Source organism: Loxodonta africana, chromosome 21, assembly GCF_030014295.1.
Source record: "Loxodonta africana isolate mLoxAfr1 chromosome 21, mLoxAfr1.hap2, whole genome shotgun sequence".
NCBI lineage: Eukaryota > Metazoa > Chordata > Mammalia > Proboscidea > Elephantidae > Loxodonta > Loxodonta africana.
Window position 1 is genome coordinate 2,942,939 of NC_087362.1, and position 22,144 is coordinate 2,965,082.

The 22,144-nt window shown below is 39.3% G+C and overlaps 1 protein-coding gene across 1 annotated transcript in view; it reads right to left on the minus strand.

The window, feature by feature from the left end:
• The window catches only part of TENM3 (teneurin transmembrane protein 3), a 788,034-nt gene that overhangs the window by 153,292 nt on the left and 612,598 nt on the right, over positions 1–22,144 (minus strand). The window contains exon 7 of the mRNA XM_064273551.1: positions 734–948. Within this exon, the coding sequence (XP_064129621.1) occupies positions 734–948 (215 nt within the window). The remainder of the gene's footprint in view (positions 1–733; positions 949–22,144) is intronic.

The following is a 22,144-nucleotide window of genomic DNA, read 5'->3' on the forward strand; positions in this document are numbered from 1 at the left end:
CAGCATGAAATTTCAGGGGCAAACAAACTGATTATCAAATATAACTTTAAACTCATTAAATTGTTAATTTTAATTAATGAACTATTATATTTTTGAGATGCCTCCACTTACTAACATAACAGACCTTGGGAGAGTCTGGGTTTCAATTTTAGAGTAGGTAATTTAAATTAGTTTCTCTCAAAAATTATAGATCTTGGAATCTCTGATATAAAGATGTTTGAATTGTTTTGACTGCCACACTAATGTGCTCACAGTTGGCTGTTCATGGAGCTCTTCTGCCTCTTTACCTCAGTTCTCATCATTTTTAGATAATGAATAGTAGCTAGAATTGGTAAATACATTTTCAAAAGAAAGAGATGTCTATGTGATGCATTAATGATGTGAAAGGGAAAATATCTGAAATTACCACAGCATCTTTGTAAAACACTTGGTGAATCCACTCTGTTTTACTAGGTGTTCAGATAAGGCTCAATATTCATTAAGTTACTCACAAGTTTTAGTACATTTTAATCGATCAATAAAGATCAAGGCGAGTCAGGAAGAAAATGCAGCTCTTCCCACTACTGATTCAAAAACCTCAAAATAAGTACAACCTACATCCAAAATTCTCTGCACTGTAAAGGATCAATACAAAAGTGGTCAAACAGTTAAACAGCTGAACGTAAGAAACAGAATAACCGAAAAAATGCAAACTAGCAGTTTTCATTTTGTTGGCAACCAAACCTGCTCTTACCTGAGTATGGGAAGGTGGTAAGCCTTTTCGGCCGTACACTCCAATCAATGCATCCTTCTGAAGAGAGATATTGAATTTAAGAAACTGTGGCTGATCAATAAAGAGCTGTGATCTCCAGAAGATCCCAGGGGGAACCTCTTGAATCGCTCTTCGGCCAATATCAAGTTCTCCAGAATCTATGGTGTTGTTTTCTTGTGTAAATCCACTTAATTTTCCTGAATATAAAAGATTCACAGAAGAATTGAAAAAGTTAAACAACAACAACAGCAACGAAACAGGCAAAAGAAACCTGTTTCTTTTCACTAAATAGAATATTCCATTTTCTTCTGATAAATGAAATGCTCTCATAATTTTCACCTTAAAAGGTTTTTTTTTTTTTTGTAAGATACCGTTGTTTTACAAATTCAGATTTAGCACATTCTTTAAGATATTTAAGTCAAAATCCTTTGACTTCTTCCAAGGTATGCCTGCTGCTGAAGGTGTTTTCACACACACAGTCTGGATCACTGGAAACATCATTATCTTACAAATTATAAGTCTTGTTACTTCTTGAGACATAGTCAGTCATTCTAACCATACCACAACACTGCGAGGTGTCAATTACGGCAGAACGGATTATGCAGATTTCCGTACCAATCCTTAAGCAAACAACAACCTAACCAATCAATGATTCATGTAGTTCTTCCTAAACTATGTTTGAAGGAATGAAAAATCCAGTGTTGGAAGGGAGGTAAAGAAGGGTAGTGGGAGCCTGGTGAGGAGAAGGGAAGGAGGTCTGTAAACGTAACTTCTTATAAACAAAGTTTCTGACATAGGCCGCTGCAGTTTTTCCTCTTTCTTTTAGTCCTCATCTCAAACCAGCTTTCAGACATAGTAAGCATGCTTGTGCTACACCTCGCAATGACCTTCAGCTGGTGGAACAAACACCCCCGTTCCTTCAGTCTCTGCCGCCTCTTAGAGGCTATCTCCTGTCTTTCTGCACAGCCTAGTTCTAGAGAAGATCTACGCTTCCTCTTCTCAGTATGGCATTCTCCTTCTTTCTTTATTTCCAAGATTCTTTCTTTCTCAGTTACTTTGAGTGCTAGAAGAGGTTTTACAATTTGCTTAAAGGGAAATAAAACCACATTGTCTCTTGTGTAGAAAAGGTCTATGAGAGACGGAATGAAGCTAGGCAAATTATCCTCTATCAATCCAACTCTTTTAAAGTAACAACAAAGCTGACTTGCTGCCAAGTTTGTCAAATTCCAAAAGTTTAACATTAGCCTCCAAAGAAGTTGTTAACTCAAGTTTTAGCAGACTTAATATAGTAAATTTCAAACCAGAAAGCTGTCAGCTATCTTACCTTAATGACAGAGGAGAGAGTTGTCTATGTGCAAACACTTAATAATTTAACATTGAATTCATTTCTATTGAGTACTTACTAGGGACATAACATCGTGGGTCATCAGAGAAAATGCAAACCAAGAAATGGAATCTTAGTGATTATGTACTCTGGGTTCCATGGCTTCTGTCATCAAGGAGTTAATTATCTGGTTGGAGAGACACCTACAAACTGACCAATTAAGTGATAACCTGAAAGCAATATATGATTAAGGATCAGAGAAAGACTATTGCTGTAGGCTGGAGGTTGAAAGATTTCACAGAATTAAGTTCTTGGCTAACTTTTGAAGGACGGTAGGATAACAGGGTACGTTTCTCAGTGGGGAGAGTAAACAGCATGATCAAACATACAGCAATGGAAGTGAACATGAGTTAGGGTGATGGTGAACAAAGAAATCCATCTGGCTGGAAAATAAGTTAAGAAAACTGGCTTTAGAGTCAGACAAACCTAGGTGTTGTCACTGACTAGCTGTGTGACCTTGAGAAAAACACTATACCTCATCTGTAAAATGGAGATGGTAGCACTGCCATCACAGGACTGTTACAGGGATTACATGAGGTATTACATACACAGGGCTTCCTGCTGTACCTGGCCGTCCATAGGCCCTGAACGAACGGAAGACATCGGGTGGTTTGTCATGGGAGTACAGGAGATAAGGCTGGAAAGGGAAAACGTCATCAGCTTGTGGGGGGCCTTGAATGCCAGGTTAAAGAATGTGGTCTTTAATCTATTTATACTTCACGTTAGTGATTTTTTACATTTTCACGCTATCAAAGAACATTATTCCACCTTTTTTGTCCTGAAGATGTATATATTAACTAGCATTTTGTTGCTATGTATATAATTTATGGCGTGTTTTAAAAACAGATACTTAAAATAGATTTATAGTAGGGAAATTATATTTAAATGGTGCAAAGGCACTTGTTGCTGAGTTATGTGGGCGTGTGTGGGGATGGTGGGGGCGGGAGGGTGGCAATGAGAAGAAATGGAATTCAAGATTACTAAGGAACATTACTAAAAAAAACCCTTGCCGTCGAGTCGATTGTGGCTCACAGCGACCCTATAGGACAGAGTAGAACTGCCTCACAGAATTTCCAACGAGTGCCTGGCAGATTCGAACTGCTGACCCTTTGGTTATAAGACGTAGCACTTAACCATTATGCCACCAGGGTTTCCAAGGAATATTATTACTGAGATCACCGATGGACATGGCAGATACCCAGTGTATATCAGGTAGAGCAATTCACAACAAACTCACACTTAGAGACAGACGTGGGGTTTAAAGGAGAGAGGTTACTAGTAAACGTCAGAGTTGCTCTCCAGCTGACTACTGCACCCCACTGATACACGCACCTCAGTTGCAAAGTACAGCTACAGCTAAATGGAGACCCATGAAAGGTTCTGAGCAGGCGAAAGGTGAAACGAAACCATTGTTTAAGACCATTAAAGCGCAGTAGTGGCAGAAGCCTGGAAGCAGAGAGACGAGCGAGGACAGAGCTGCAATAACCCGGGTACAAGGCAGGAGGGGCCTGCACAGGGTGCTTAATAAACAGATATTATTTACAATCTCACTTAACCATGGCAGTTAACAACCTTTCAGCTATCAGCTCTATTCTTCTTGAATCAATTTAGCAATATAAAAGGTATAAAAGGTTCTGTTGTTGTGTGCTGTCGAACAGATTCCAACTCAAAGCGATTCTATAAGACAGAGAGAACTGCCCCATAGGGTTTCCTAGGCTGAAATCCTTATGAAACAGATCGCCAGGTCTCTTCTTCCAGAGCGGCTGGTAGATTCTAACTGCTGACCTTTTGGTCAGCAGCCAAGCACGTAACCATTGAGCCACCAGGGTTCCTTATAAAAGGTTCTTGGAAATAAAATTTCAAATTGTATTAATCATTGTAATATTTTCATGTATCAACTCAGATTCTAAACTTGCATCATTCATAGAAATTTTAAATATTTGTTTTACATACTAATACATGCTCATTTTACAAAAATTAGAACTTATTCAAAACCCACTGCCATTAAGGTGATTCCGACTCATGGTGATCCTATAGGGCAAAGTAGAACTGCCCCATAGGGTTTCCAAGGAGCGCCTGGCAGATTTGAACTGCCGACCCTTTGGTTAGCAGCCTTAGCACTTAACCACTACGCCACCAGGGTTTCCATTTGAACAAATAGTTAAGTAAAAAGAGGAAAAAAAAAAAAATCCTACTTCACAGAGACTACTTTGCTTCATAACTAGACACCTTTCTTTATTCATGAACGTTTTTAAATATCTGAGACCAATTTCTACTTTTCATTTAGGATGGTTCTGCACAGGCACCAACATTTGTCATCAGTTAGATTTTACCGTGGGGTGGGACCAGGCAACTTTTAATTCTGTTATACACAAGGTCGCTAGGAGTCAGAGCTGACTCAATGGCAACAAACAACTTTTTTTTGAGAAATTAAGGAGGGGGAAGAGAAAAGATTACTTATGATCTACCAGGCAGTTTCACCTACATTATCTGGTTTAAACTTCAAAATAATACAGGTGAGGTTGATGTTATTTTAAGAGAAAACCAAGCCTCAGTGAAGTAAACTATGTACCCAAGTGAGTGGTGGAGTCAACATTCAAATCTAGGGTCTATTTAATTACAAACCCGTGTGTTTTATAAAAGCATCATTATAATCTTTGCTTGTTATTAAAACAAATTGTTATTTTAAATTACTAAGATTTTAATTTTTTATTTCACACAAAATCAGATATATTAATTCACTAAACCCATGAGAGAATCTACTTAGCTTACAATTTTAGGACACAAAGCTATTATTTATTTTTCTCAGGAATAAATGACCAACTTCAGTAAGACAAAAACTGTCATGGCTACTATAACATAGTATTCTTTGTTTATAACTTATGATAAATTTCTAACATGTTTTTGTCTTTAGGTTGACTCCCACATGAAATTATGTTTTAAAATTCTGAATAGAGCAGTATTTATTTTTCCCACTAAGATCTATTGGCGCACATATTTAAAGATGGAACTAGTCCATATCTGGACTCATCCATCAACTTCAAAGATTTATAAGGCTATTATTATACTTTATTGTTATTAGGCTCAACAGTTACCATGTGAGGGTTATGTAATTTAATCTACTCTCTGGTGTTGATTCCCTTGCCGCTATAAATGGTTTTCACAAACTGGTAGCATGCCTGTGCTCTGAGAGCGGGTAAGCATAAACTGATGTTAATCTCAGCATTTATTATTATTTTCTTCCAAATCATCATCTTTACCCAACAGCATTAGCTTTGGCAACAGTGATCAAATTCTGACTTCTAGGGTTTCCAGTTTCACTAGTGCAAAGTAGTTTAACAGCTAGGTAATTTTGCTTTGATGCTACTTCCATATACTGATTTTTCTTCTTTTTTCACGTACTGATTTTGAGGGGCTACGATATTTCTTACTGAAATGATACGTGGACCCACTGGGGTGCGAATAAGTGTATCTCTTTATCCCATTAGTCCCACACCAAATTTAACTGGTGGCTTTTTCACAGAGAAGGCGCTTTTATTTGTAAAACAAAACAAGCCATCATTGATTGGATGTGCTTGAAGGAGGTTGTTGGGATAACTGTTTTTTTTTCTCTTCCCTGTAATGGAAATAAGAACTTGGCTGCTAACCAAAAGGTCTGCAGTTTGAATCCACCAGCCATTCCTTGGAAACCCTACGGGGCAGTTCTACTCTATCTTATAGGGTCACTGAGTTGGAATTGACTCGATGGCAGTGGATTTGGTATTGGTATTTTTGGTTTTGTAAAGGAAAAGCCTAACTAATCATGACCTCATAGAATCTGAGTTGAAGTGCCCATGGAGGTTATCTAGTCCAGGGGTCTTCGAAGAAGAGCTGTCATATCTCTGGGGTACATAAAGACTTTTCAATGAGGAAAGGGCCAGACTTGTTAAGTGAATTAGTTTCTAGAACCTCAATTTCCATAGGTAGACTTTCTTTACAACAGAAAAGCTTACCTCTCACACATTCTGAATTTTACTAAGACATTGTCCTGAAGCATAAAGCTTCCAGTGTGGCAAACAAAGGCAAATATTTGAGTAGTTTTGCTGATGAAACCTCCTTTTATTCAAGACATGCTAAGCCCACAGTAAGTCTTCAGTGTCTTTTCCTGCCTTATACATATTTCGGTCAAGGACAAAGTGTGGCCTTAGAAATGGGGGTATTTAGGACAGTTGGCATGTTTCGAAATCAGATCAGGAGGAAGGTGTAGCATTTTTGTTTAATGAGCTCCTCACCCCACCCCCAATCACTGTCAAAGAGTGCTTTTCACCTGTGGAAAGTTTAAGGATTGCAGAGATAGTGCCAATAAGATAAGAAATATTAAAGACAGTGATGCCTCATTTAATCCAATTGACAAACTCACGGAAACCATTTGTGTCTTATCTATTTTTCTCTCTCTGTATCTACCTACCTAGAGCAAGAACGCAGAACCAAGATGGTTGTGACAAAATGTATATTAATTTATTTGAACTGAAAAAATAAGTCAGACTTTGAAAGTTTGATTTTAATAAGTACTGGCTCTGCCAGTTGAATTATACAGTAAGTGTATCCTGTAGATTAAATGAGCTAAAAGATATATTTAATGTATAAAGTATAATGAAAGCATCTAAAAAAACATTATGTAGCAAAAATGAACTAAAATAACAATATACCTATTTTCCACCCCACTCTGAGTATACCAGATTAAACGAAGTCCCTCTAAATAAAAGAATAAAAAAGGTAAATAGAGGTATTTTGCTACACGTCACAGAAACTGAGGAACACAATTCTAGGAACTATGTAACAAATCTTTCTGGAGGTTCATAGTTGCCAACTTTTTTCCTTCAATAAAACCCAAAGGAGAAATGTGATGTAACTGACAGCTCATAGACCCCTAACCAAACTTTCTGATAGTAGAGTACAAGGCTTTTTTAGCATATGAACAACATGGATTTCAAAAATTGAATGGCATCATTCTAAAAAAAAAAAAAACCCCTTCCATTCCCATCTACTTTTTATGTAGCCAGGATTCTCAGTATTCTTATTTATAAAATAGGAATAGACTTGGGGAACATCTAGCTCAATTGGCATAACACTGTTTATAAAGAAAATGTTCTACATTCTACTTTGGTGAGTAGCGTCTGGGGTCTTAATAGCTTGTGAGTGGCCATCTAAGGTACTCCACTGGTCTCACCCTGTCTGGAGCACGGGAGAATGAAGAAAAACAAAGACACAAGGGAAAGATTAGTCCATGGCCTCCATCAGACTGAGTCCAGCACAATTAGATGGTGCCTGGCTACCACTATCAACTGCTCTGACAGGGATCACAATAGAGGGTCCCGGACGGAGCTGAAGAAAAATGTAGAAAACTCTAACTCACAAAAAAGAAAAAAAAAAGACCCAGACTTGCTGCTCTGACAGAGACTGGAAAAACCATGAGAGTATGGTTCCCGGACACCCTTTTAGCTCAGTAATGAAGTTACTCCTGAGGTTCACCCTTCAGCCAAAGATTAGACAGGCTCAGAAAACAAAATGAGGCTAAAGGGGCACACCAGCCCAGGGTAAGGACGAGAAGGCAGGGGTAGGGGGTACAGGAAAGCTGGTAATAGGGAACCCATGGTCCAAAAGGGGAGAGTGTTGACATCGTGTGGTTGGCAACCAATGTCACAAAACAATATGTGTACTAACTGTTTAATGAGAAGCTAGATTGTTCTGTAAACCTTCATCTAAAGTACAATATTAAAAAGAAAAAAAAGAGTATTATGGTCTTAGGAAATTAAAGACAGGTGAATTTAATTGTATGTGTATTTTGTTTTAGGGGGCACAAGAATGGAATAGTTTGAAGACCACTGATCTATTCTATATTCTAGCTTTTCCACGAAATATGACTCTCATCTCTAAGTGGCTATCACCTCTATTTGCTTCAAATTATTACACTATTTAGAATGAATTTATTTTGAATTAAAATCTTAAAGTGTGTACCTTCTAAAGGGCAGATGCAGACCTGAACTCTCATTATAATCAGTGATGTAGAGGTATAAGGCCATCAGTATTTCTATCTGTTTACATCCACTCAACCAGCAGCTTAGGTTAGTGCGGTGTTCTTGCTTAAGCCTGCAGTTTGACTGCCAGGGGGACTAGAGTCTTCCTGTGAAGGGGCCTCGCCTGTTTAAATTCTGCATTGTTGCTTTTCAAGTCATGGTCCTTCTCTAGTTTGACCGAGTCAAGTGTGGTCATTCCAGCTAGCATTTTCAAATGTTCTTTATTGATTGTAAGCACACTTGGAAGTTGGTGAGCCACTGACTCAGTTTGATAAACTTGTAAATAATTACACAACCTTTTCCCCTGGAGCTCATCACTTCTTTCAGATAAAAAGCCTGGACAGAGATCTTTCATCTTGCCTTGAATTCAAGAAAACTTTGGCTTCAGAAGAAAGAAAAGGAGGCCCAGTCCTAGAGCTCTCTCTCCTCCCGTCCTGAGATCACTTCATTTTTAAGCCCCCAGAGCTGAACTTGGGAATGATCCTAGAAAGCAATAAGGTTGTCTGTAGGTTTTACTGAGAGAGAAAGGAACAAAAGTGGAGGGAAAAAAATAGAGACAGGGCAACAGAGTGCCTGTAGTTATTCTAAACTCAGTGTGTAGGTTAGGAATCAAACCAATTAAAATAAAGCCTTCACAGCAAGAGTGAGATGTACCATGCCTCACACACAATAGGGTACCATCCTGAAGACTTTTCCCTACATGTCCTGTTGTGCCTGAGCGTGGGAGCCACCAGCAGTCTTTTCACCTACTGTGATTCTCCTTTCTTCAGTAAGTCTATGGCACAACAGCCTTAATGCCTTAAATACAGTTGTCACAGTGTGAAAATATGAGGAAGCCATGTACACAAAGCTATTGCTATTCCTTTTTTTTTTTTATTGAACTTTTTTTTTTTAGATGAAGGTTTACAGAACAAACTAGTTTCACATCAAACAGTTAGTACACACAATGTTGTATGACATTGGTTAACAACCCCCATACATGTCAACACTCTCCCTTCTCAACCCTGGGTTCCCTATTACCGGCTTTCCTGTTCCCTCCTACCTTCCAGTCCCTGCCCCAGGGCTGGTGTGCCCCTTTAATCTTGTTATATTCCATGGGCCTGTTCAATCTTTCGCTGAAGGGTGAACCTCAGGAGTGGCCTTATTACTGAGCTGAAAGGGTGTCTGGAGGCCATACTCTCAGGGTTTCTCCAGTCTGTCAGGACAGCAAGTCTGGTCTTTCTTTTCGAATTAGAATTTTGTTCTACATTTTTCTCCAGCTCTGTCTGGGACTCTCTATTGTGATTCTTGTCAAAGCAGTCAGTGGTGGTAGCCAGGCACTGTCTCGTTGTACTGGACTCAGTCTCGTGGAGGCCATGGTAGATGTGGTCCATTAGCCCTTTGGACTAATCTTTCCCTGTGTCTTTAGTTTTTTTCATTCTTCCTTGCTCCCTAAGGGGTGAGACCAGTGGTGTATCCTAGATGGCCTCTCGCAGGCATTTAAGACTCCAGACACTACTCACCAAAGTAGAACGTAGAACATTTTCTTTATAAACACTGCCAATTATGCCAATTAAGGTAGATGTTCCCTGAGACCATGGTCCCCACAGCCCTCAGCCCAGCAATTCAGTCCCTCAGGGAGTTTGGATGTGTCTGTGGAGCTACCATGGCCTTGCCTTGTCCAGGTTGTGCTGGCTTCCCCAGTATTGTGTACTGTCTTACCCTTCACCAAAGTCGCCAGTTATCTACTGTCTATTAAGAGTTTTTCCACCCCACCCCTCCCCTCCCTCCCTCATAAACATCAAATATTGTTTCTTTTTGTATGTAAACCTTTTCATGAGTTTTTACAGTAGTGGTCTCATACAATATTTGTGCTTTTGTGATTGATTTATGTCACTCAGCATAAGTGAACCATGTTATGAGATGCTTCACAGATCCATTGTTGTTCTTTATCGTTGTGTAATACTCCATCGTGTGTATGTACCACAGTTTATCCGTTCATCTGCTGACAGGCATGTAGGTTGTTTCCATGTTTTTGCTATTGTGAATAATGCTGCAATATACACGGGTGTACATATACCTGTTCGTGTGACAACTCTTATTTCTCCAGGATGTATTCTTAGAAGTGGGATTGCTGGATCATATGGTAATATTCTCCTAAGAGTTTATTATAAGCTAGTTTCGCAGGCCACAGAGCTTTGGTCCATTTTGAGTTAGTTTTTGTATAAGGTGTGAGGTACGGGTTCTGTTTCTGTGGTGTCTTTGCCTGCCCATCTGATGGACTTTGGGCCCTTGGTGAAGACCAGGTGACCGTAGGTGGATGGATTTAAATCTGGGTTCTCAATTCTGTTCCACTGGTCAATGTATCTGTCGCTGTACCAGTACGAGGCTCTTTTGACTACCATAGCTGTTTAGTAGGTTCTGAGGTCAGGCAGTGTGAGTTCTCCTACTTTATTCTTATTCTTCAATAGTGCTTTACTTATCTGGGGCTTCTTCCCTTTCCATATAAGGTTAATGATAAGTTTTTCCATCTCTTTAAATAATGTTGGTATTTGGATCGGTATTGCATTGTATTTGCAAATCGTTTTGGGTAGAATTGTCATTTTCACAATGTTGAGTCTACCTATCCATGAGCATGGTATGTTTTTCCATTTATGCAGATCTCTTTTGGTTTCTTGCAATAGTGTTTTGTAGTTTTCTTTGTATAGGTCTTTTACATCCCTGGTTAGAGTTTTTCCCAAGTATTTTATTTTTTTAGGGGCTATTATAAATGGCAATGTTTTCCTAATTTCCTTTTCTTCTTTCTCTTTATTGGTGTATAGGAATCCAACTGATTTTTGTATGTTTATCCTGTATCCTGCTAATCTGCTGAATCTTTCTATTAGTTTCAGTAGTTTTCTTGAGGAGTCTTTTGGATTTTCTTAGTATCATATTATCCGCAAATGGGGACAGTTTAACTTCTTCATTATCAGTTTGGATGTGCTTTATTTCTGTTTCTCGCCTTATTGCTCTAGCTAAGACTTCCAACACAATGTTAAACAGGAGTCATGATAAAGGGCATCCTTGTCTTGTTCCTGTTCTCAAGGGAATGTTTTCAGCATTTCTCCATTGAGAACAATGTTGGCTGTTTGTTTTGCATAGATGCCCTTTATTATGTCGAGAAATTTCCCTTCTATACCTATTTTATTTAGAGTTTTTATCAGGAATGGGTGTTGGACTTTGTCAAATGCCTTTTCTGTGTTGACCGAGATGATCATGTGATCCTTTTATTTATGTGGTGGATTACGTTGATTGATTTTCTAGTGTCGAACCATCCTTGCATGCCTGGCATGAATCCTACTTGGTCATGGTATATTATTTTTTGATAAGATGCTGAATTCTGTTGGTTAGAATTTTGTTGGGAATTTTTACATCTATATTCCTGAGAGATATTGGTCTGTAATTTTCTTCTTTTGTGGTGTCTTTGCCTGGCTTTGGTATCAGGGTTATGCTGGCTTCATAGAATGAATTCAGAAGTATCACTTCCTTTTCTATGTTCTGAAATAGTTTGAGTAGTACTGGTGTAAGCTCTTTAATTGTTTGGTAGAATTCTCCAGTAAAGCCATCTGGAGCAGGGCTTTTTTTTGATTGGGAGCTTTTTTTTTTTTTTTTTTTAAATTACCTTTTCAATCTCTTGTTACGGGTCTGTTGAGATTTTCAATGTCATTTTGTGTTAGTTTGGGTATGTAGTGTGTCTCTAGAAATTTGTCCATTTCCTCGAGGTTTTCAAATTTGTCAGAGTATAGTTTTTCATAATACTCTGTTACAGTCCTTATTTCAGTAGGGTCTGTTGTAACGTCCCCCATTTCATTCCTTATTTGGGTTATCTGCATTCTCTCCTGTTTTTCTTTTGTCAATTTGGCCAGTGGTTTGTAGATTTTGTTGATTCTTTGAAAGAACCAACTTTTGGTTTTGTTGATCCTTTGTATAGTTTTTCTATTCTCTATTTCATTTATTTCTGCTCTGATCTTTATTATTTCCTTTCTTCTGGTGGCTGTGGGCTTCTTTTGCTGTTCTCTTTCTATTTGATTTTGTCCCTTTCTTCTTTTTTGATGTGTGTACCTAGTGCTACAAATTGACCTCTGAGGAGTGCCTTTGCTGTGTCCCAAAGGTTTTGGTATGATACGTTTTCATTCTCATTTGATTCTAGGAACTTTTTGATTCCATCTTTGATTTTTTCTAGTACCCAGTGGTTTTTAAGCAGGGTGGTAGTCAGTTTCCACGTGACTGATTTTTTTTTTCCCTTACTCTTCCTCTTGTTAATTTCTACTTTGATGGCATTGTGGTCAGAGAAGATACTTTGTATTATCTCAATGTTTTGGATTTTGTTGAGGGTTGCTCTGTGGCCTAAGATATGGTATATTCTGGAGAACATTCCAAGTGCATTGGAAAAGAATGTGGACTTTGCAGCTGTTCGGTGGAGATCAAGTTGGCTGAGTGTGCTCTTTAGCTCTTCTGTATCTCTGTTGAATTTCTTTCTAGATGTTCTGTCCTTTACTAAGAGTGGCGTGTTGAAATCTCCTGCTATTATTGTGGAACTGTCAGTTTCTGTTTTCAGCTCTGTTAGAGTATGTTTTATGTATTTTGGAGCCCTGTCATTGGGTGCATAGATGTTTATTTTGGTTAAGTCTTCATGACGGATCATTCCTTTAAAAATCATTATATAGGGCCCTTCTTTGTCTTTTATGGTGGATTTTGTTTTAAAGTCTATTTTATCTGAGATTAGTATTGCCACTTCTGCTCTTTTTTGGTAGTTATTTGATATATATTTGTTTCCATCCTTTGATTTTTAATAAATCTATGTCTTTGTTTCTAAGGTGTGTCTCTTGTAGATAGCATATTGGTGGATCCTGTTTTTTTTTTATCCATTCTGTCAGTCTGTGTCTCTTTATGGGTCCATTTAGGCCATTTACATTCAGCGTAATTATTGATAGGTATCGGTTTATTGCTGTCGTTTTGTAGACCTTTTTTTTTTTGTGGTGCTAACATTTTCTTTGTTCCTCCTACTGTCCTGTGCTGAGTTCCTTTTGTTTGTGGATATCTTTTTCATTTCTTTTGTTTTTGTAGATTTTGTTTTTATTGAGACTTTTATGTTTTTGTTCTTTATTTTGATGAGTAGGTTTGCTAACTTTCTTTGTGGTTACCTTGAAATTTACCCTTATCCTCCTATGTTTGAACCAGTCTATTATTATTTGGTATCGCCTTGGCTACCTCTCCATTAGAAAGTTCTATACCTATACTGTTTATTCCCTCTTTTATTGTTGTGATGTTGCTGTCATTTACAGATTAACCGCTCTGGTTCCCTGTTACTATTGTTTTAGTTTTGGATGGTTCCTGAGAGTTCATTTCCTAGGTTGGTATCTGGCTGGTACAATCCTGACTCCTAGATTCAGGCTGTGGTCTGGTGCTGTTTGTTCTCAGACTGAAGGACTCCCTTTAATAATTCTTGTAAGTAAGGCTTGGTTCTTACATATTCCCTTAATTTCTGTTTGTCTGGAAATGTCCTAATTTCACCATCATATTTGAATGAAAGTTTTGCAGGATATGTTATTCTTGGTTGGCAGTTTTTTTCTTTCAAGGTTTTATATATGTCATCCCTTTGCCTTCCTGCCTGCATGTTTTCTGCTCAATAGCCAGAGCTTAGTCTTAATTGTTTCTCCTCTGTATATGACTTTTTGTTTTTCTCAAGCTGCTCGCAGGATTTTTTCTTTGTCTTTGGTTTTAGCGAGTGTGATTATGATATGCCTTGGTGTTTTTCTTTTGGGGTCTATCCTACGTGGGGTTCGCTGAGCTTCTTGGATGGTCAGCTTTTCATCATTCATGATATTAGGGAAGTTTTCTGTCAGCAATTCTTCAATGATCTTCTCTGTGTTTTCCATTTTTTCTCCCTGTTCTTTAACTCTGATCACTCACAAATTTTTGCTTTTGATTGTATCCCACATAATTCTTAGGGTTTCTTCATTTTTCTCTGTTCTTTTTCCTCAAACAGAGTTGTAGCCAAGTGTTTGTCTTCAATTTCGCTGATTCTGTTTTCCATTGTTTCAAACCTGCTCCTCAGCCCTTCCGTGACACTGTCCATTTTTGAAATCTTGTTTATCTTTTGGATTTCTAACTGTTTTTGTATGATTTCTAGTTGTGAATTTATTTTGGCATTTTGTTCCTGTATTACTTTCCTGAATTGTTCCATTTTTTCGTCTGTGTTTTCCATGAATTTGTCTATTTTTTCCTCATTTTTGTCTACTTTTTGCTTCAACTCTTGGATTTCTCTGAATACTAGAGATTTAAATTCCCTGTCAGGTAGTTCTAGTGCCTCTTCTTCTATTGCAAAGTTAGCTGGCATTTTATTTTGGATGCCTACTGGAACTATCCTTTTTTTTAAAAATATGTTTTGATATTGTCTGTTGTTTTCAGGACATTCAGTAGTTATTTTCTCCATTTCTTGATTGTAGATTTATTTCATCCTGCTTTTTTTGTTTTATTTGGTTATGTCTAAGCAGGTGGGCTGTGTGTTCTTTGTTGTTTTCTCATCTGTAGTCATGACAGTTTTCATCTCTTTGTCCAATGGGCAGGGGCAGTCATTCAGCTATGGTGCAGCAGGGCAGGTCCAGCTGAAGGGGAGGGGTTGGGGTGGGTTTTTTTTTGTGGCATATCCTAGGGCTGGCAGGGCAGGCCAGGAATCAGTGCTGGGCAGATTCCAGTAGGCGGTGCCTGTGCTGCTCAGGGGTGTGATGTTCAGTGCATGGTGCAGGTAGGCAGGAAAGTGGGGGGAGGTTGTGATGTGTGGAACTAATAGGGGTATGGGAAAGAGGAGAGAGAAACAGGAGCCAAAAACAAACAAGCAAACTAAGAAAGAAAAAAAAAAAAGAATGCTAAGACAGCTTGCCATTGGAGTGGGAAGATGAGAAACCAAGAAATGTAGAAAAGAAAAAAGAAAAAGGAAAAAATAAAGAAAAAAATTACTAGATAAAAATTTGAAAAAGAAAAAAAGAATAGAAAAGCCCCAGGAGTCCCAGAGTCCTACTGGTTGTGCTGCTAAGACCAGGGAAGTGGCTCCCAGGCTGCACAGTATAGCCTGGATAGAGAGGGTATAGATGTCACACAGCACCAGGGATTCAGGTGACAGGAAAAGAAGATAAGTGTAAAGAGACGAGAACTAAGAAATGATGAAAGACATAAAGCGAAAAAGACAGAGAAAAGAAGAAAGAGAGAGAAAAAAAAAGAAAGAAATGCCCTCATGGATCCCACCTACGTGGCTGCACAGATTGGGAGAGTGGCTCCTAAGCTGTGCAGTGCACCCTGGCTAGAAGGTGTTCCCAAGCTGTGAAATGAAAAAGAAAACAAAGAAACAAAACAGAACAAAACAAAGCAAAACAAGAAAAAAAAAAAAAAAGCCACAGGGATCTCACCAGTGTGGTGTCACTGGCCAGGGGAGTGGTTCCCTAGTTGAGCGTGGCTTCACAGCTTTTTAAGAAGGAACAGAGATGGCACATGGAGCCAGGTGTTCCAGAAAAAGGAGGGGGAGGTGGTAGGAGGCACAGAAGATACCAAAAGAGACAGCAAGAACCAACACCAGCTCAGGGGCCTGGCCAGTGTGGGCAGGGCAAACCCAAGCAGCCTGAGGCCAAAGCAGTTACCTCCCAGCCAAGAGACAGGCTGCAGCTGGCGGCAAGCAGAGGAGGCTGAAGAAGCAGGCGGAAGAAAGGAGCTTAGGAAAGCGTATATCACTTGTTTCAGGGTGCTCTGTCTCCTTCTGGGAACTTCGTGAAGCTGCTTTCCCATACTCCCTGTTCGCCGATCTCCGATGTGGGTGGGGCAAATCTAAGTGGCATAGACGCTGCACTTCCTGGCCAGCCAAGCCACTGCAGCCAGCCAGGAAGCTCAGACATAGAGCAGTGGGGAAAGAATGCTATTCCTTTCTTTCCTGTGTGATACACAGTTTATACGAAAATATACCAGTAAAGTGGCATTTTTCAGATAATTCCTTAAAAATCGTGCTTTGTACTCTGGGAAACATTTCTCAAATAATAGTTTACCAACCCGAGATGTTACAAGGACAAGAGAGTATTTAAAATCATACTGGTAATGAAGAAGCTTGGTAACTCTTAGAAAATTATTTTGTGACATCAGGAAACCACCTAAAGTTTCAAATACTAAATATTTTGTCATATACATCATGAATTTGCCACCTGATTACAATGTGAGTAAACTAGCCTATAATGATTAAAACTGAAAGACAAGAAATCCAGCTGTAAAATTCTAACTGCAATTGTTGAGGAGGGTAAATGATAATATCATTTTAAGTCCCACAGAGGCACTAATAATTAAAATGATAGGAAGCAAGGTTAGAAATTTATAGACAATCAATAGACCATCCTCCAATTCTATGACCTAACCTTGGATTCATACCTTGACTTTGAAATCTCTGAGAGAATATATCTTTTTATAAACAACCACACACCATAACTTAACATTGTGGATACATCACAAGCTAAGTGAAATAAAACATAACAACCTTGCAAACATAATTTAATGGACAAAATCAATATACCATCTAATTAAGCAACTCTTATACACTGTAATAACACAAATACTATAAACAGTACTGAATAAAACCCAATCTTCTTCCAGCCCTGCCAGTCCTATCCCGGAACCCTCTAGTCTTCCTTATTGTGCATTTTCTAGTTCATGGAATTGCTTGTTTGATTCTCGCCTTTTCCAGCAATTCGCATGCCCTGGGGACAAGAGACTGTCTTTTTCACTACTATATTCCTAGCTAATATTTCAAAGCATCTATTATGTATTTTTTTTTTTATTATGTATTAGTCACAGCTTCAAGTATTTACACTGAATACTCAGACCATCCTATAAGGTACATACTATTAGTCTCTTTCAATTGATGAGAAAACTTAGTCACAAAGAAGCTATATAACTTGTCCCAGGTAACACTGGCATTAATTATCAGAACTGGGATTTACAACCAGGTGGTCTGACTCAAAAGTCTATGTTTACTCCCTGCTACACTGTTCCTATATGTGACGAACAGCCAGGTTGTGGAAAGCTTTCTAAGTCATTTAAAAGCATCTGACCTGCATCTAGGATAACGAGACACCACTAAAGGGGTTCAGGCAGTGTACCAATATCTCATATCTCAAATTTTGTGTGAAGAATAGATGAGCAAGACTGGAGACAGAAAGCCCAGAAACAAGGTGGGTGCTATAATCCAGGTGGCAGATGATGGGATTCAAGAGATATTCTGGAGCTAGAACTGACAGGATAAGATGACTGACTGGGTATGAGAGGCAAGATAGTAGGCAGAATCAGGCTCCTAAACTTCTGGCCCTGGTAACTAGGCAGATGACGATGCTGTTTCCCGATACAGGAAACTCTGAAAGAGGGGCAAATGTGGAAAGATGATGTGGCAGACTGTGTTTTCCATAGATGGTTACAACAGTATCTTCCAGCCCACATATCTGTGCAACGTGTCCTTGACATTTCTCAGTCATAAGGGGGAGCTGTGAGTCTGGGCTGACCTTAGTGACTTTCTTGACCAACAAAATATGATGGCGGTGACATCCTGGAACGTCCACTGTTGGATCATAAGAAGCCTGTAGCTTCTGTCCGGGTCTCTTGGAATGCGAACTCTTGGGATACTCCCCTTCAGAACCAGCCGCTGTGCTCTGAGAAGCCCAAACCACATGGAAGACAATGTTTAGGTCCTCCAGTTGACAGAAACAGCTGAGATCCCAGCCAAGAGTTAGCATCAACTGCCAGCCAAGTGAGTGAGATATCTTGGAATTCCAGCTCAGTGGAGCCTTCAGACAGCCCCAGCTAACATATGATGGCAATTTTATGAGACCCCAAGCAAGAAGGCAGGACTGCCCAGTCAATCCACATAGCCATGAGAAATGCTAACGAATTGTTCTTTTAAGCCACTGAATTCTGGTGTGATTTCTTATGCAGTAATAGATAAATCAAAATAGTTCATGGGTTCAGTTTTAGACATGTAGAATTTGAGATGCTTGGAAGATACCCAGTCAGAGATGTTTCAAAGATACTTGGATAGATTTTATGTAGTTGATGTCTGGAGCTCAGGAGAGACACCTAGGCTGGACTTGTTGATTTGGGAGTTGACAGCACATGGAATGTAACTGAAGCCAGGACAGGGAATGACAGAACCCTGAGGGATTACATTGGTAAAGGAGCAGAGTCCTGAGAAACAGCAATGTTTAGGGATTAGGTGGAAGATGAGTCAACTAAACAAACAGAGAAGTTGCCAGAAATGCAGAAAAAACTAAGAAGAATGTGGTATCAAAGAGGGCAAGGGTAAAGAATATTAAATATAAATGTTACCAAGAAGTCAAACATGATAAAGGCTGAAGAATATTCATTGGCTCCACAGGCACAACAATCGATAGCTTTGGAAGTCATCCGTTTCAAGGAGTTGTAGTGGAGAGCAGTTATGAGGAAGGAGTACTGAAGACGCAGACTGTGACAGAAGTAAGCAGAAGGCAAAGCAACGAAAATAGTTAATACACCCAATGTGCTCACGAATGCTAGGTGTAAAAGGAGAAGACAGGTGGGGTGGGGCTAGAGTAGGAGCTGGAGTCAAGGGATTTTTGCTGTTTTTTTTAAAGATGTGAAAGTCATCGGAATGTTCAAATGTTGACTGGAAGGTGTCAGTAGAGTGGGGGAATTTTGACGATACAGAACGAGGTCCAGAGCACCCACGGAAGGATTAACGTTGAATATGAGAAAGAACAGATCCCAGATACGTGCAGGAGTGAAGATCCATTTATAAGAAATTAAGAGAGGTCCTTCTGAAGGTATCCTTTTTTTTTTTTTTTTTTTTGGATAAGTAGGATACAAAGCCATCTGTTGCGAGAGCTGAAGGATTAGGGATTTGAGTGTAGTAGGAAGATTTTAAATAATCGTTGAGAAGTATTGGGGAGAGACTTTGCAAGGGAAGTATAGAAAGGGCTGACAGACTGTTGGAATTGGTGACTGTGATGGATTGAATTTTGTCCCCCCAAAATATGTGTTGTAAATCCTAACCCTTATACCTGTGGTGGAAACCCTGGTGGCATAGTGGTTAAGTGCTACGGCTGCTAACCAAGAGGTCGGCAGTTCAAATCTGCCAGGTGCTCTGTGGAAACTCTATCGGGCAGTTCTACTCTGTCCTATGGGGTCACCATGAGTCGGAATCGACTCGACGGCAGTGGTTTTTTTTTTATACCTGCGGATGTAATCCCATTTGGGAATAGGGCTTTTTGGTTATGTTAATGAGGCCATATCAGTGTAGGGTGTGTCTTAAACCAATTACTTCTGAGCCATAAAAGATCAGATTAGACTCAGAAGGAAGCAGCAGAGATGGGTGCAGATAGACACCATTGCTAAGGAACCAAGGAACAGAAGCTGAGAAGAGATAAGGATTTGCTCCAGAGAGTCTTTCCCTAAAGCCGGTGCCCTGGTGCCACAAATTTGGACTGCTAGTCTCCTAACTGTAAGAAAATAAATTTCTGTTCCTTAAAGCCACCCATTTGTGGTATTTCTGTTACGGCATCACTGAGAAACTAAGACAGTGATCTAAGAGATAAATCTAAGAGATAAAAAAAAAAATAAATTATTCCCACTTTGCATGTGAGGAAATTGAGGCTCAAAGAGGTTAAGTAACATGCTCAAGGTTATAAAGTGAGTAAGCTCGACTGCTAACCAAAAGGTCAGCAGTCTGAATCCACCAGCGGCTCCTTGGAAACGCTGTGGGGCAGTTCTACTCTTTTTTATAGGGTTGCTATGAGTCAGAACCGACTCAATGGCAACAGGTTTGGTTTTTTTTTGGTTTAGTGACAGAGCTAGGATTTGAATACAGGCCTATGTGATTTTTTCCAGGACATTATTAGGCTAAATGAATTCCTTGGTCCAGGGGAACAACTTTAGTTTCTGGAAAGAGACTAGCGTTTGAGCTAAAAACTTCATTCTTACATTTTTTTATTCACTATGGCTGCTTCCACCACTTCTTCCTGAGACTTCCATACTTCTGACCCATCTAATCTCTAAAACATGCAGTCAAAGGAGGCCTCAGGAATCACAGTGAAGGACCACGGCACATACTAGAGAGTAAATACGAGCCAGAAGCTTTGGCTCAATGTTAACTTTAAGGCAGGAAAGGAGTTCACAGAACCCTTGGCACCATAACTGTTCCTTAGAATTAGATTTATAAAATAAAATAAAACAGGGCTGCAGAAATCAGAGTATTGCATTTAGAAGCTGTGAAGTGATTAGCATGGCTTTTTTTTTTTTTTTTTTTCCCCAGAATTCTAAGGCTTTCTCAAGGGTTATAATCCTCTAGAATTTCTAAAGAGGTTATATGATTTGCTGGACAGTGTATAAAACCGAAGTAGTGGGTGATGGTCTATGAATATTGCAGGTTCATCATGGATGCTTTAAAACAGTGGTTTTAGGTTCTGCCAAGGTCTGTAAGTATTGAGAGATACATTAAGAATCTTTACCTGGAAAAACAGAAACAAGAATTTCTCGTAATTTGTCTTTTTTGGGGGGCTATTCTAGAAATAATAAAGAAGATAAGAAGTAACTATTATTTAGGTCCCACTTTGGACAAGGCCTAGGCCGAGAGATAGCTTTCTTTTCGTACAGGGAAATTTGTAGGGATCCCCAAGTCCAGCTGGCAGGCTGGTGGATTAGTTCTCCAGTGTACTTAACTCATTCCCGGGCTCTGATATCCATCCCTCATGCTGGAGGCTTCCTTACAAGGCTAGGAAAAGGGCGCTTCCCTCAGGCGCAGGCACAGCTGCTCTGCAGGCACACAGCAGTGTAGGAGATGCGTTCTAGGGTCATTTGGGGAATTTCAGTCCTTCTTACAGAAGAGAACTATCAGAGCAACGTTCTGAAACTGTAGACCACAATCCTTTTGTAAATCGTGGAATTATTTTAGTGGGTTTTACAACTAGCATTTTTTAAAAACAGGAAATACAATAAAATAGAATAAAAAATACCATGGCACATTTCACAAAATGAGGATAAGTACGGTGTTGAGCAATACATCTCAGATATGTGCGTGTGTGTATGTTTGTATGTGTGTGTTTGCGTATGTGGGTTTTGACGAAACACGTATGTCTTACAGTGGTCGTGTTATAGAGGACTCCAGCTTCACAGAAATTTCTAAAGCCGTATGCATGTGAGGCTCTTCCAAACTTACGGGGGCGGACAGGAGCCTAAACAGCCTATTGCAGGGTTCCCTGAAATTTCCCTAAGATACCTTGCCCAAGATTACACACGAGTAGGGGAAGGAGCTGGGATCTGAATACAGGCTTACATGAGCTGAGGAATGCTGATGTGAGCGGAGATTTCCCTGGCAAAGTACCAGGAACCAGCCTTAAGGCTGCGGGTATCTCTGAATCCACAGCTTTCTCAGTATTTTACTTTTCAAGTGCTGTAAGAGCCAATTAGCCACACTGTATTTTCATTTCAATCCTAATAAAAGGTTAGGATGTTATAAAATATATAAAACATTCACAGTAAGCATCGTAATCTTTAGCATAATTTCTTCATGTGTAAAAAAGAAAAGTTCCCTCCATGTACAGTTAATAAGTACCATTCGACCAATTTCATAGATACAGTCTAAATTTCAACCAGCATAAACCCAAACACTCTTAGTTTCTATGCAGTTACTCGATCTGCTCATATGTATGTGTTCAGTGTATAAAAAATTAAATAATTGTTTAAGGTAATTACATTTTACTTCATTTAAATTTCCCACCTTTGGTTTCAATCAGGCAAGCCTTTTTTCACCTACTCTTTAATCCACTGTGCAGTGACTGCCAATGTCTACTGCACAGGCGGCTACATGGGAGGACATTCATTAGTATTGTAAGAAGCTAATGTAAAATTCCTCAACCTCCCTAAGAAGGAAGAGAAGTG